Source organism: Chiloscyllium plagiosum, chromosome 7 (genome assembly GCF_004010195.1).
Source record: "Chiloscyllium plagiosum isolate BGI_BamShark_2017 chromosome 7, ASM401019v2, whole genome shotgun sequence".
Taxonomy (NCBI): Eukaryota; Metazoa; Chordata; class Chondrichthyes; order Orectolobiformes; family Hemiscylliidae; genus Chiloscyllium; species Chiloscyllium plagiosum.
In genome coordinates, this window is record NC_057716.1 from 117,651,701 (window position 1) to 117,666,910 (window position 15,210).

Below are 15,210 nucleotides of genomic sequence, written 5' to 3' on the forward strand. Positions count from 1 at the left end.
ATTCCTGAAGAAGGGCTTATGCCCGAAACGTCGATTCTCCTGTTCCCTGGATGCTGCCTGACCTGCTGCGCTTTTCCAGCAACACATTTCCAGCTCTGATCTCCAGCATCTCCACTTTCTCCATAAAAAAAGGAACAAGAGTAAGCTATTTGGCCCCTTGAACTTGCTCTGCCATTCAATAGGATCATGACTGAGCTGAAAATGTGTTGCTAGAAAAGCGCAGCAGGTCAGGCAGTATCCAAGGAACAGGAGAACCGACGTTTTGGGCATAAGCCCTTCTTCAGGAATGTTGGATCATGACTAATCCAACATTCTTCATATCCACTCTCCTGCTATTTCCCCATAATAGTTGATTCCCCCGACTGATCAAGAATCTATCTATCCTAGCCTGCACAAGGACTCCCCCCGTCTCTCCCAACAGCTCTCTGTGGCAAGGAGTTCCAAAGTCTCTCAATCCTCTGAGAAGAAATTCCTCCTCATCTCAGTCTTAAATTGGAGCCCCTTTGTACCCTGTGGTTCTAGACTCACCCATGAGGTGAAACATCCTCTCAGCATTTACGCTGTCATTCTCTTAAGAATCACATATTTTTCAATGAGATCACCTCTCATTCTTTGAAACTTGAGTGAGTCCCAACGTGTTTAATGTTTGCTCATAAGACAATCCCACAATACCAGGGATCACATAATAAATCTTCTCATTAAATAAGGGGAACAATATTACTCACAGTATTCAAGAAGTAGTCTCACCAGCAGCTAAAATAGTTGCAGTAATACTTGCTCACTCTTATTCTCTAACTGCCTTGAAATAAGGATCAATGTTCCATTTGACTTCCTTATTACCTTGCTGCCTCTGTGTGTTAGCTTTCTGTTTTATCGTGCACAGGTTCCCCTCCACCCACCCCGTGTCCCTTTTTGTTGCAGCTTTCTGCAGTTTATCTCTATTTAAATAATATTGTATTCTTCTTTGAGTTGTTCTCCCTTCCAACATGAACAACTTAACACTTTCCCACATTACACTCCATTTGACAACTTAATTGCCCACCTACGTAACCTATAGAGTCACAAAATCCCTTCAGTGTGGAAACAGGCCATTTGGCCCAACAGGTCCACACCAACCTTCCAAAGAGTAACCCTCCCAGACCCATTTCCCTACCCTATTACTCTATATGTACCCCTGACTAATGCACCTAACCTACACATCCCTAAAGACGATGGGCAATTTAGCATGGCCAATTCACTTCACCTGCACATCTTTGGATTGTGGGAGGAAACCGGAGCACCCGGAGGAAACTACGTAGACATGGGCAGAATGTACAAACTCTACACAGACAGTCACCTGAGGCTGGAATCAAACACGGGTCCCTGGCGCTGTGAGGCAGCAGTGCTAACCACTGAGCCACTGTGTCGCCCCACGTATCTCTCCGTAAACTGTTTGTGTCTCTGTCAACCTGCCAATCCATCCATTTTTGTGTCATCTGCAAATTTGGCAAAGTGCATTCACTTCCTCCTAAGACACAGTATCGAGGTACATTTGTCCTGCCTGCCTGATGTGTAGCAGCTGAGACTCCAACTGAGCTGATGTTCCTTGAGCATTAAGCACGTGCTGAATTAAACCACTTGCCATTTGAAGAAGCACAGAAGAATACCTACCAATCACCTACCTACTTTCCTGTGATACCAAACTTTGGCTCTGACAGTTAGAAATAGATTGAAGAGGGCTCCCTCTCCCACTGGTTAGTATTTCCCATTACCACTACCTTTCTCACATACGTCAGCTCTCAGTATGCTGGGCTTCTCTCTCAAATACTGTAATTTATTTCCCTCTGATGTTGTCCTTCTCACACTGGTCTGCTTTCTCAGAATTGTTAACTTAGAGCAGTTTTCAGTTGCCGAAGTGAACCGAGACAATGGGTAAATGACAGAATTTGTCATGCGTGTCGTACAGTGCTTTTGGCCTAACAGCCTATCTCAGTTTCAATTCCTACAGCCATATTTAATCATGAAATTGCCTGTGTAATTTTGACCAGTGCCTACCAATGGCAGAACAATATAATTTCATCATGGCAAGTTTAGACACTTTCCATTGTAATGGCAACATCAAAGTGATTTTATGTTTGGTTTGGTTTCAGTGACTTATTTTAGGTGTGTTCACTTTCCTTGATTCCACATGCTGCTTCATATAGGTGTAGACTCCCTTGTGTTAGATTGTAATAGATTGTTGAGAACATTGAGAACTGTGGGGTGTCAATAGCAGATTCTCCACCATGTGTTCTTAACAGTTTCAGAAATTACAGTGGTTTTGAGAGTCAAACCTGGAAAAGACATTTTATTTGCAGTCATTAGAAGCTGCTTGATGAGAATGTTGATTGACAGATGCTTCTGTTTTATAGGACTTCCTTGGATGTGTTAGATGTTCTCGAGGCCCGTAGCCACTCTATAACTCTGCCAATTGAAGTTAACTCTGTTCATTTAGTGGCTGAAGACAGGTGGTTGTTGGTGGAAAGTAAGACAAACAAGTGAGTGCAGCACATCTCTTTCACCTTGTCTCCGTCATTCAGCTGTCATCGTTTTATGCATTGCAATCAACTTTCATCTCAAATTGCCCCTCAAAATCTCCTTTGCTCCATGGAAACTAATTATATCCAGCCAAATGTTGTAACTAAATCCCTCATCCCTGGAACAATTGTCGTAAATCTCCTCCACACCCTTGTCAAAAAGCTCATCCTTTTTTTACTAAAAGCTGTTCCTCGGCTCAAAGAGACACTGTCCCTGATTTTATTTTTCAGAGGAGCAATAAACCGGGTCGGTCTCCGATCAGTCTGGTACAGAGATGAAAAGGATTTTGAGATGCCTTTTGTTTATATGTAAACAGAAGTGGTCATGCTTTAGAAGTGACCTGTATAAAGAGAGGGGAGTGGTCAGCTCTCTCGCTCGCAGAGCTGAGCAGTTTTAGTTCGATTTTGAACTGGGAAGTTCAACAGGGAGCTTTGTGGAAACTCTCTCTCTTTTCTGCCCTTCAACTTCAACCTGTAAGCATGAGTTCCATTTATTCTGGGTTTTAAAGGGAGTTTGCTTGTTGGTACTGTTGTGTATATTCAGAACAGCATATCCACTAGTTGGATAGGCTGAGTTCTGTGGGGGTTCTTTATTCTGTTCTTTGTGTTTCATTGTGTAATTTTGTGAATAAATATTTTGTCTGTTTTAAAATCTAGTAGTCAACCTAGCTAACATACTCTGGGTAATTTCCACTGTACCCTTACCAAAATAAAATGCAAAGTTATGTCTAGGCTGCCTGTTTTGAGTGGTCTGGTCTAAGTCCATAACACCCTCAAATTCTTCCAAAGGTGTGGCCACCAGAATTGAACACAATATAGTTGAGGCCGGACCAGAGCTTTATAAAGTACAACTTTCTTTCTGTTGTATCAATGCCTTCACTTAAGAAGGCCAAACTAATTTGGCAGTGGGACAGGATATGGAGTGAAGGTGAAGTTGAAGGTTATGCCTAGACAAATGTAGAAGAAAAATTGAGGCACTGTGGAAGGCAGGACATATAAAGTTAAAGCACAAGAAAACATTACAAAGCTAGGTGACATTTATTTTAACGCAAAAAATCTTGCGATACAGGCAGATGAGGATATTGGTCCCAGTGGGTGAAAAGCAAGGCTTGTAGGTGTATGAAATGCTGGGTGACTAGTAAAGTTGAGGAACTGGTCAGGAACAAGAAGGAAGCATATGTCAGGCATATACAGCAGGGATCGAGTGTGTCCCTAAAGGAGTATAAAGGCAATCGGAGTGTACTTAAGAGGAAATCGGGAGGGCACAAAGAGGACATAAGATAGCTTCAGCAAATAGGGTTAAGGCGATTCCAAAGGGTTTCTACAAATACAATAAGGACAAAAGGGTAACTAGGGAGAGAATAGGGCCTCTTTAAGATCAGCAGGGCTGCCTATGTGGAACCGCAGGAGATGGGTGAGATACTAAACAAATATTTCGCATCGGTGTTTACTATGGAGAAGGCTACGGAAACTTAGGGAAATAAATAGCAATATCTTGAAAAGTGTTCACATTTCAGAGGAGGAAGTGCAGGATGTCTTAAAATGCATAACGGTGGATAAATCCCCTGGGACCAGATCAGGTCTACTCTAATGTGGTGACTGAACAGCATACAATACTCCAATATAGCCTAACTAAACTTTCATATAGCTTGTTATACAGGACTTGTCTGCCTTCAATCCCAATGACCTAAGTCCTTCCCTTTCTATAACTTCTGCATCACTATCAGAATGGTACAATTGTCCTCCACCATGAAACCTGAAGCAAAATATTGATTTAGTGATGCCACCAGTTTTGTGTTCCCCATTAATAACTTGCCAGTCTCATCCTCCAAGTGACCAACATTCACTTAAGCTACTCTCTTTCCTTTCATATATTTATAGAAGCTTTTACTATGTGTTCTTATATTTTAGACTTGTCTTCCATCATAATTTACCTTCGCTCTTTATATGACTTTTTCTTAGTAAACCTTTGTTGATCTTTACAAGTTTCCCAATGTTCCAGTTCCCACTTGCCTTTGCAACATGGTATGCCCTAGTGTTTGATTTTATATAATCTTTAACCTCCTTGCTTAGCCATTGATTTGTTTTTTCCTCTCTGACAATCTTCATTCCTTTCTGGAATATATTTTAGTTGGCAGCATCTCCTGAGTATCTCCTGAATGAATTTGATGAACTCTCTCTGATGCTACCCTTGTCAATTTGTTCAAGAATGTAAGAGAGCTTCTGATTGAGGAAATTTAGTGAGTTGGATCCAAAATTGGCTATGTGGCAGGAGGCAGAAGGTGATGGTCGAGGAGTTTTTTTTGTGACTGGAAGCCTGTGTTCAGTGGCATGCTGCAAGGTTCAGTGCTGAGCCCCATTCTGTTTGTAGTGTACATTAATGATCTAAACATGAAGAATCAGTAAGTTTGCAGATGACGCAGAAATTGGTGGATTCATGTCCTGCTGCAGGCCATGAACAAATGATCAAAGTTGATATTTCTGTGCAGTACCATTTGTGGGTGACCTTTTAAACTCTGGCCCTGCCTCAGGTGCATGTAATAGATCTGACAGTACTGCTTCAAATAAGAGCAGGTTTGCCTCAGGACCAATATTAATTCCTGAATCAACATCACAGAAACAGATTACCTAGTCATTACTACATTGCTGTTTGAGGTATGCAAATTGATTGCTCTGTTTCCTACATCAAACCAGTAACTGCTGTTTACAAAGTGTTTGTTTGAGTGTTAAGTGCTTTGAGATGCCAGGTGGTTGTGAAAAATGCTATATAGATACAATTCTGTGTTTTCCTTCAGAGGCCTCGGGGATCCTGATAAATCAGTTTCAATGTTAACTTGGAATCATGTTACCTGTTTGTTTGAGAGACAGTTGCCCAAGTGCAGCTTGAGGCTCTGTTCTATTCATCTGTGATGTGGAGGAGTTGGTATTGGACTGGGGTGGACAAAGTTAACAATCACACAACAGCAGGTTGTCGTCCAATCGGTTTGAAGTATTTGACTGGTTTGAACCTTGTCGAAGTCCCTTTCATAAACCTCTTTCTGCGCTTCTTGGTATTTCTGCCCATGCCCCCTCAGATTTTTTCGGAGGCGATGAAGCAGAGTGTCTCAGTGTGTACTGTGCCCAACAAAATTCATTCTTGCCCAAGATATGTCAATGTCTTTGCTCCAAGGACTTAGGGCATGAATATGAGATAGATACCAGGCAGGATAGCTCGGATAGCAAAGAATGAGAAATCATAAATCTGTGTTGTTAACAATAAGTCTAACAGAACATTTCTGTGGTTCCACATGTTAAAATGAGTCTAAAAAGGTTCATTCCCTGTGAAGGTCGCTTTAGTCATCATTAAAGTGAGAATGAACTGATTCCATGTGCCGATTTTTCAGTCTAATCACCTTCTGATCTCCCTGGGACCACTACTCCCCTGTTCATTAATAAGCAACTTTAAAAAAATCTTTCAGAAAGTTCCTCCTGACGAAGCCAATGAGTGTTGGATCTGACTTGTCTGGAGCTTGTCAGCTGCATATGATCCATGAGGAGCCAGTCAGCACGGGATTCGGGAACACAGCGGGTATGTGTTTTGCTCAGGATTGAAAATATAAACCTTCACTTTTTGTTTGTAGCCGTGGGGAGCTCCGTGTATTTACTTAAATTTATCCTTGCTCATCTGAGTACTTCTTTTGATGGGATGGTGGGAGAAAACAAAAACTCTTGATGCCAGCAGAAATCAGGGACCATAATGGAAGGAGTTGCAACAGATAGATCACCTCTCAGAGATATCCCTGTGCAACAAAGTCAGTCACTGAGGAATTCTGGGGCTTCATTTGTTTCCGATAAAGCAAGAGAAGATCACGTACATCATTGCCCGAATGCCCTCGACGACCCAAATTGGTTTTTGAATTGACCTTTTCTGTTTCAGATTCATCTGCATATTTCCAATAATACAGATTGAGGGTACAACTGTGATCGACCTGGGAGAAAAATTCATAGTCACAATAACAAGAAAGATTATGGCAACAATTTTATTTATTAACCACAAAAATATCAGAGATGGGAATAAGGTCATGTGACTCAAAGTCTCAGACAATGAAGGATCAGTTAGTATTTCGGATGGTCGGGAATGTGAAGGTGGACAGTCAAAGTGGGGGTGGATGTTAGGGGGTTGCCTGACCGGAGGAGGCCAAGTAATAAATCCTCCATGACAGGTTCTGACAGAGTTGGAAGCCATTGACTATCTATTGGATCCAGTTAACTTCTGAATGAAAGTTTGCTATCTCTCAGTGTCTGTAGAATAAAAACTCCAATAACCATATGAGAAAATATTGTGCAGTATAGTTGGGATGTGGCCAGGAATGAGAAACCTTATTGAGTGGAAATTAGCAACAAAGTAAACAAACTCTTAAAAGATGGGTTGGAGTTAAAATAAAGATCATTGAAGTGTCAAAGTGAAATGCTCAATGATGGTGTTCATGTGTTTTTTTGTCACATCGCTTATCTCCCAGCTTTCACGCGTGGGATCAGATGGATTATTAGACTTATTGGCAATGTTCGTTGTTCTGGAATATAGACTGGTATTTCACCAGTAGATTAGGTGCAATGAATTAGCCAGAATAATGATCTGTGCAAATGGAGGGAAAGAAATTAGTTGCGGTCTCTGTCAACAACACTGAACCTAAATAGCCGGTAACAGTGGAGAGTGGAGCTGGGAAAGATAGTATCATTATGTCATAAGGGCTTTGTTCTTGCTGTATTTGACAAATTCATAGAGGACTGTAGGAGAACAGGTAATGACCATTTATTTTATACTCAGTTATGGAAAGATGGTCTGCTGTGTTACAAAACATCTGTGAACTTTGTACAGGTTACAGCAAGCATATTCAGTTCCCATACTTCAATATCTATGTGTCCTTTTGCTTCCTAGTCTTTCATCGGTATTGTATGCTCTTCCACCCAATACCTCTGATAGTATAGGTAAAAACAAGGACTGCAGTTGCTGGAAACCAGATTCTAGATTAGAGTGGTGCTGGAAAAGCACAGCAGTTCAGGCAGCATCCAAGGAGCAGGAAAATTGGCGTTTCTGGCAAAAGCCCTTCATCAGGAATCCTCTTTTAAGCCAGTAACCTTAACAGTCTGAAAACCTTGTTTGTTATTCATTTCTCTGTACATCTGTGGTTTTAATTGTTAACTAACTCAACCCATTTAGGCTTCAAAGCCTGATTTTGTTGAATTCTCTAATGGGATATCAGCACATTTATTACCTGTCCATGGTTTGACAGTGCTTGCTGAACTAGCCTGAGTGCACCAATAGCTACACAAACAACTAATTTCAAATTATAATATGACTCATTTACACTTCCTAGAAGTGATGTACATTCACACGCCCGTCCTCTGCATGCAAAAACCTTAGTGATTTCTGAATTACCTCAGAGCTTGGGAAGGCTACATATCATTGTTGCTGTCTCCTCAGCAGCACTTTAGCTCACCAGATTTGATTTGGCAACAATCCGCATCCTTTTTATTCAGTATTACAATTTGTTGTGATTATTTGAACTTTGACATTCTTGACTTTGTCCTAATAAGTGCAAGACAGGAAAAAAAGGCATCAAATCTCTCTGTTACGACATGGCAATGAATCCTTCTGTTAATTAAACTAAACTCCCAGAAAAGCTCACCTTGCCTCGTAATCTGTTAAAATGTGGGTGACAGAGAACTCCCAAATTCCACGACTTAAAGTAAATAATATCAATTTATTCTTTAACTCTAAAAGTGAACATTAAACAATAACTATTCACAACTCTAAGCCCGCCCCCCCTCTCTTAACTGCTTATTACCTGCCTTCAACTCCATAACAATATACTGTTCCAATAAAACACTTATTAAAATTCCACCAACTTAATTTCAAAACCATACATCAGCTGTCATCTTCAGTGTCTGTCTTCTTCTGGCTGTGATCTCCCTGGGTCGTCTTCTTTCTTTTTACTGTGAAGATGTTTCATATGAAAAGGTACCTTTGATAGAGAGTGTTTCAATGTCTTGGGTCTCTCTCTTGATGGCAGTTGCTCTCTCCAATTTTCAAAATGACTGCCTTTTTTATATCCCGAACATCAGATCGTCTCATTGGTTCGATGTTGGCAAAGCAGTAAATTTAAACTCGATTGGGTTTTAGTAACCTGAGGCATAGTTTAAACTGATTGGTTAAATTCAAATTGTTGTCAAAACAGCAACCAACTCAGGTATGTATTTCACAGCCAAATGTTACACATTTTCAATCTTCCAGTACTCTCTGAGACTGCTGTTGTAAGCTCTCAGTGCACAACAGCATTCACTTTCACTTAAAGGTGCAGTACACACCTTCAACTTCATAACAACTCCCTTCAGTAATATTCAAGTCTTGTACAGCGAAGCCACACAGTTAATGCTTCATTTCTCAGAAGTTTCATCAGAACTGAGGAAAATTGGAAATGAAGTAGGCTTGAGAATGTCAAAAGACCAATGCCTGGAAAGAAGAAAAATGGAGAAAGTTAAAAATCACGCGACACCAGGTTATAGTCCAACAGGTTCATTTGGAAGCACTAGCTTTCGGAGCACTGCTCCTTCATCAGGTGGTTGCCTATCACAAATAGGTCTGTGATTAGAATGAGGGCTAAAGATATTAAATAAGAAAAGGGACAAAAGCAAAGAAATGATAATGGATATAACAGTGAAACAAAAGATGTGACCAGAGGTGAATGGCATGATAACAGTCATCCAAGTACAAAGTAAAGCAATTAATCACTTTTTTTTAAAAAGGACTAAATTGGTTATTATCTAAAATTTTAAATATTGTGTCTAGAGATTGAAATTGGTTGTTGTTTAGTCTAAAGATGATATGCTATTACTCAAGCTTGTATTATGTTTAATTGGAACACTGCAAGAGGTCAAGGGAGAAAGGTCAGAATGATAGCAAGATTAATTATTTTAGTTTCCCACCTAAGTTACATGTTTCCACCATTGAAGTTTTCTGTTTTTGTGTAAACATGTCAATGCAGCAGGAGGTAATTTGCTCTCACGTTGTTGGAAAAGGAGAGTGTGCCCAAACCTTCTCCAATCATCCTCTGGAGTTTTCGTGCATCCAACTTCACAGGTAAATGAGGTCTTGGATTCAGTCCTTGTGTGAAAGGTGACAAAATGGAGCATTCCCTCAGGGCTGGACTCAAGTTTCACCCTTGAATGTGGTGGAGTTTTTGAACCCACAGCCTGACTCGAAGTGTTACGGCGATGCCAATTGAGTTAAAATGACATTGTGTTGATTCTGCATTGCTTATTCGTGAATCATCCCTGATAACTTTTCCCTCCATTCAATTTAGCCCTGGAGCTTTCAAGCCCTGATATGGTGTCAAAGGAAGAATTACCCTCAGAAAACCTGAGTGTAGCACTTGGCCAGAAGATTGTGTCTCCAAATCGGATCCTGTCTGATGAAAACAGCTATGCAACAATTGTTGTCGGGTTTCCAGATCTAATGGTAAGGCAGAGTTAAAGAGAGAGATTTTAGTCCAGTAAGAAGTACTGCAATTTTCAGTTGGCTGATTAATGATATCTGACAAAGCAAAGGGGTAGATTTTTAACTTGTTGAGTTTAAACTGGCAATGTGTTTTGATCATTGCAACTTGTAGAAAAAGCCTGCTTTGAGTTATTTTTGGAGAAGAACATTATGTAATAGTCAACCAATTATCCAGGTTAAAAATCTATTCTAGTATCTGCTTTTAAGTGATTGGAAGTTTGCTCTCTCTGATTCACTGAATTTTTGCAGTAATGCTGTTTGCCCAGAGGTGACACATTCAGCAGATGCTGTACAATTCACCCTCCTGACATACATCTTTTTCACAATCACACCCACAGCAAGAACATCACTGTGAACTTTTGGTAGCTGTTACACTTCGTTGTACATGCTGTACCAGATTGAGGGCTATATGCTCTTAATAATTCTACTACTATGTCAGACACTGCACTCATAATACCCACTATCTATGTTCTGTCCTCTGGTCTGGGCAGTATCTGTCCTGTGGAAACCTGCTATCAAAGGAGAAATTATGCTGCCAAAGGACTTGCTTCATGGAATCATCCATTAAAACAAAACAATGGGATAGGTAGTGGTAATGTCACTGACCTAGTAACCTAGAATCCCAGGTTAATGTCCACGGAATATGGATTCAAATTCTGTCCTTGGCAGATGGTGAAACTTGAATTCAATAAAAATCTGTTATAAAAATCTAACCTAATGTTGAGTGCGTAAAAACTCATCTGGTTCTTTATCACCCTTAGATAATAGAACCAGTGCAAGCATAATGGGCCAAATGGCCTCCTCCTGCACTCTAACAATTCTGTGATTCTTGCAAAGAGGCTTTTGAATATGTAGAACAGTATTTTTACTGGGTCCCGTCAGAACAACAGGGTTAGGACACCAGTGTTAATGCACCACCTCCAACCTCACCACCAATAAAGATCTCCTACACAGTTTCAATCTTGATGTTTAGTTCCTACTTACAAGTGCATGGTATAGTCTTTACTCACCCTACTGGAGCTGGAGAGAGGGGACAGGCATGACACAACTTTCAAACTTTATGTTTGTTATTTCTCAATGACCAGTATACACATTGACAACTGTGCAGGCAGAATGATCTTCTGCTAACATCTGTTTTTGTTGTGTTGTTTAAGTGCTGGTTTATATAATACTGAACCATATCCCTGCAGTCTCCCAGTGAGGTGTACACATGGAAACGAAAGGCTTCATTGGACAGTGCTGGTGCTGTCTCCCCAAAGAGTAGGTTCTTCAGAGGGAGCTCTGAGTCTGCGAGTGTGAAACAATCCAACTGCATCACCCTGGCAGGAGCCAACCAGGTGATTCGAGCTGTTGCTGCTGAAGACGTTCCAATAAGTGAAATCTACCCAAAAGGTTAGTGTGGTGCTGGGATTCTGCAGGCACTATCTTTTGACTTAACATCAGCATTTATTTTACATTAGATTATGGGATATGGGCATCGCTGGCTGTTGCCAATCGCTAATTGCCCTGGAGAAGATTGTGGTGAGCTGACTTTTTGAAACCTCTCCAGTCCTATATTTCCACGTCAGGATGGGGAGTGCCTTGGATGGCGGTGGTGTTCCCATGCCTCTGTTGCCCCGTACCTCTAGGCGATAGAGGTTATGGGTTTAGTGATGCTGTCGGATGAAGGTCAGTCTGATAATGAAATCAGGTCACAACAAACCACATCTATAACTTGCAGCATCTTCTAATGAAATCTGTTGTTTACTCTCTGTAGCTCATTCCCACTCATTGTTGACTGTCCAAAATTCTGCCCAATAATAGTCCTCTGCCTTTGCAGACAACAGTCCTATCTACAATGTCCCTTACTTGGAATCATAGAATGATAGAATCCCTACTGTGTGGAAGCAGGCCATTCGGTCCATTGAAGAACATCCCACCCAGACCCACCCACCCTACCCTACCCTATCCCTATAACCCTACACGTCCTATGGGTAATTCACCTAACCTGGAAACTGTGGACAAGTTAGCATGCCACTCCACCTAACCGTACCTCTCTAAAGTCCTTGAATATCATTTAGCCGCTCATATCCACACCCAAATCTCTTGGTGCCCGTTGTTTCAGTCTCACTGTTGAGGTCTCTAACACTGGACCATTGACAGCATAAATCCGTGACAACTTTCTCAGTCTCTGACTGTAATGCAGTGTTGCTTCTCAGTCTGTTTGTAGTTTCCACAGATGATCACACCATTCTCTTCCACTGCCTGTCTTCCAGACATAGAGCACTGTATCAGCAGCAGTGGGGTTTAATCCCCCACCCCCCACCAATGTGGTGACTCGTGTTCTCGGAATTCCCCAAGTATTCTGTTCTTCACCCACTCTGGTACTTTGGCCACATGCTATCCATAGGTAATATTGTAATGGAACCAACTTCTCCATGAGCAGTACAATTCTGCACCTCACGTGACTTTCCTTACACTGGCCCCACTGCAACATTAGGCACAGGCTGCATTTCCTTCAGATGGAAATCTTGATCCTTGCTGCAACATCCAAACCCATATCACTAGGATGCTCATAAAATGTTTAATCAAGAGTAGGTATTTTCTAATCAACCTGTCCAGAGATTTGATTAAGCACCCCAGGAGCAGGTAGGGCTTGAATGTGGGGCTCCTGTTACAGAGGTTGGGGCACTGCCACTATGTCACAAGAGCCTGTTTAGCTGTGGGTAGGGAGTTAATGTAGAGTAATAACAGCTGTTCAGCTTCGCCCAGAGCGCCAAATTCATCGGTAAATCAAAAGGACAATCCAGACACGAATCTACTGCTGAATGTATGAAACAATTCAATTTCCTTTATCTCGTGCCTTTACTTGATCAAAATGTACTACAAGATCTAACAGCCGTTGAAATAGTTTTGAAGTATAGTCACTATTAAGGCAACTAGCAAACCATCTGTTTCAATAACACTGGTTACAGAAGGGTATAAAATATGCACGTTGTTGCTAGGTATTAACCAAGGCTCCAGGGAGAACTCCACTTTCTAAAGTGCCATGTGATCTCTAGTGTCCACCTGGATGGATAGGCCCTCAGTAAAATCTCTCACCTGAAGAATGGCACCTCCGACAGCAAGGTGGCGTTTTGGTACTAGTCTGCCAGTGTCAGCTTGGATTCAAACTCGAAAGTAGAACTTGAACTGAGGAGCTTCTGACTCAGAGGAGAGACTGACATATCAGGAATAGACATGTTTTGAGAAATGTGAGGTACTCAGTCATGCTAAAAGAATGGGTAAAACATCAGTCTGAACTCTACCCGACCTGCATAAAGATGTGCCTGAGGAATTTTGCTCTCTGTTTGACTGAAAAAAGATCAGAAATTGCATTTGGTAACCTTCAAGGTGCACGCTCACTAAATTACTTCAGACAAATGATACAACATGCAGTAAATAATGATCTTACTCACCTTCAGTTAAGAGACTGAAGTGGTTATTGTCCATCCCAGATCATCAGTGCTTTTGTTTTCTTTTCTCGTAGATGTGAAGCCTCCAAACACAGCAGGATTCTTGGAAGTGACAGATCTGAACTCCAAAAGGATTAAATATATTCCCATTCCAAGGTGAGAAAGTACTAAATTGAGTAGTTCTAGGAGAAAACACAAAGCAGGAGGTTGACTGTTTCCACCATTTATTTAACTCTTGACCAACCTTTATCTTAACTCCATTTACCTACCTCAGTTCAGTAAGGCTTAGTACCTTTGCCTCACAAGAATCTATTAATCTTGACTTTAAGATTTTATTGATGTTGATCCTTAGTAACCTTTTGTGGGAAGAGAGAGTTCCAGTTTTCCATTACCCTTTGTGTGAAGATGAAGTTCCTTGCATTTATCCTGAATGATTTGGCTGTACTTTTAAGAAATATCAACCATTTATTTCAGGTACAGGAACTTCGTAGGGAGCAGACCCACATTGCTTCCACTTCTGGAGCTCGGGATCATTAATCAGTGACCAATAAACTCAATTGGGAATTCACAATGGAAGGTTTATAGTGTGATGGGAGTAGTGGAACACTGCATGGCATTGTTGAAGTGAATGTATTTGGTGCAATGAGTAATTTCCACAGTACATGTGGAAAGGAAGAATCAGTTTTTCAGTGGGGTTAAATGTAGAGGACTGAGAGTAAACTCATTTGGGATAGAAGTATGTTAGTGGAGGAAGCTTGATGCCTGGACCCACCAGTTGGGCACTTTTCCCCCTCAGTATCAGCAAGTGTAGGATTTGAACTCTCAACCATCTTGTCAGTACTGACCAGTTGATTTCTCAGAGGTTTACGCTGGGCTGGCTCTACTGTTGTGCTTTTCTCTCTTGCAGTGCACTTATCATCTCTCCATACACACAGTGGCTATCTAAAATCTCAGGCACAGATGTCCTGATCGCACCTATTGGAACGGGTGGAGTGGTGACAGTGGACATGGGAGGGCATGTGCGTCTGTGGGAAACTGGATTTGATCACTTACAGCGCTCCCTGCTGGAGTGGAGGACCATGATTGGACAGGAGGATGGACGCCCCCTACAGGTAAAGAATAAACTTTAAGGATTGACAAGCAGGAGACTAGCATATGTTGCTGCTGAAAGAAAGAACAAGAACTTGCATTTTTATGGCACATTCCCACTCTATATGAAAAAAAATTAAATCTTTTTGCGGCTAGTTAATAATGCAATGCTGAAAACACAGCAGCTCGTGGAGAGTACAGCAAGATCCTACAAGCAGCAATGCAACAAGAACCAGATATAACAATGGAAACACAGGGACCTGCAGCATCAGGCTGGGCTGGCTACTTGAAAGGACAGTTGGTCCCACATTCCTACTTCTTGTTTATGACTCTGGTTTTCTGAAAACTGCTGTGTCAATCTTGTTTCCCACCATTTATCTCTGCTAGCTTTGTTCTTTTGCTATCTTGAATTGAGGTGTGGGTTCCATCAGTATGTTTGCAATTAAAGCCACAACTGCATGATGTCAGCGCTTTGGCTACATTCAACATCAGATCTGAACATTGAAATCCAAATCTTCTGGCCCAGCTGGACGTTAATCAGAAAAAGGAGATGTTGTTGATTCTGCATTCCCCATCTCTGCTGCAGAGGCCTTAT

General features: G+C 41.3%; 1 protein-coding gene across 1 annotated transcript in view; it reads left to right on the plus strand.

The window, feature by feature from the left end:
• Window positions 1-15,210, plus strand: part of vwa8 (von Willebrand factor A domain containing 8) — a 340,247-nt gene that overhangs the window by 238,638 nt on the left and 86,399 nt on the right. Inside the window, 6 exon segments of the mRNA XM_043694451.1 lie at window positions 2,391-2,516; window positions 6,014-6,123; window positions 9,899-10,053; window positions 11,283-11,484; window positions 13,601-13,682; window positions 14,434-14,638. Coding sequence (XP_043550386.1) covers window positions 2,391-2,516; window positions 6,014-6,123; window positions 9,899-10,053; window positions 11,283-11,484; window positions 13,601-13,682; window positions 14,434-14,638 — 880 coding nt within the window.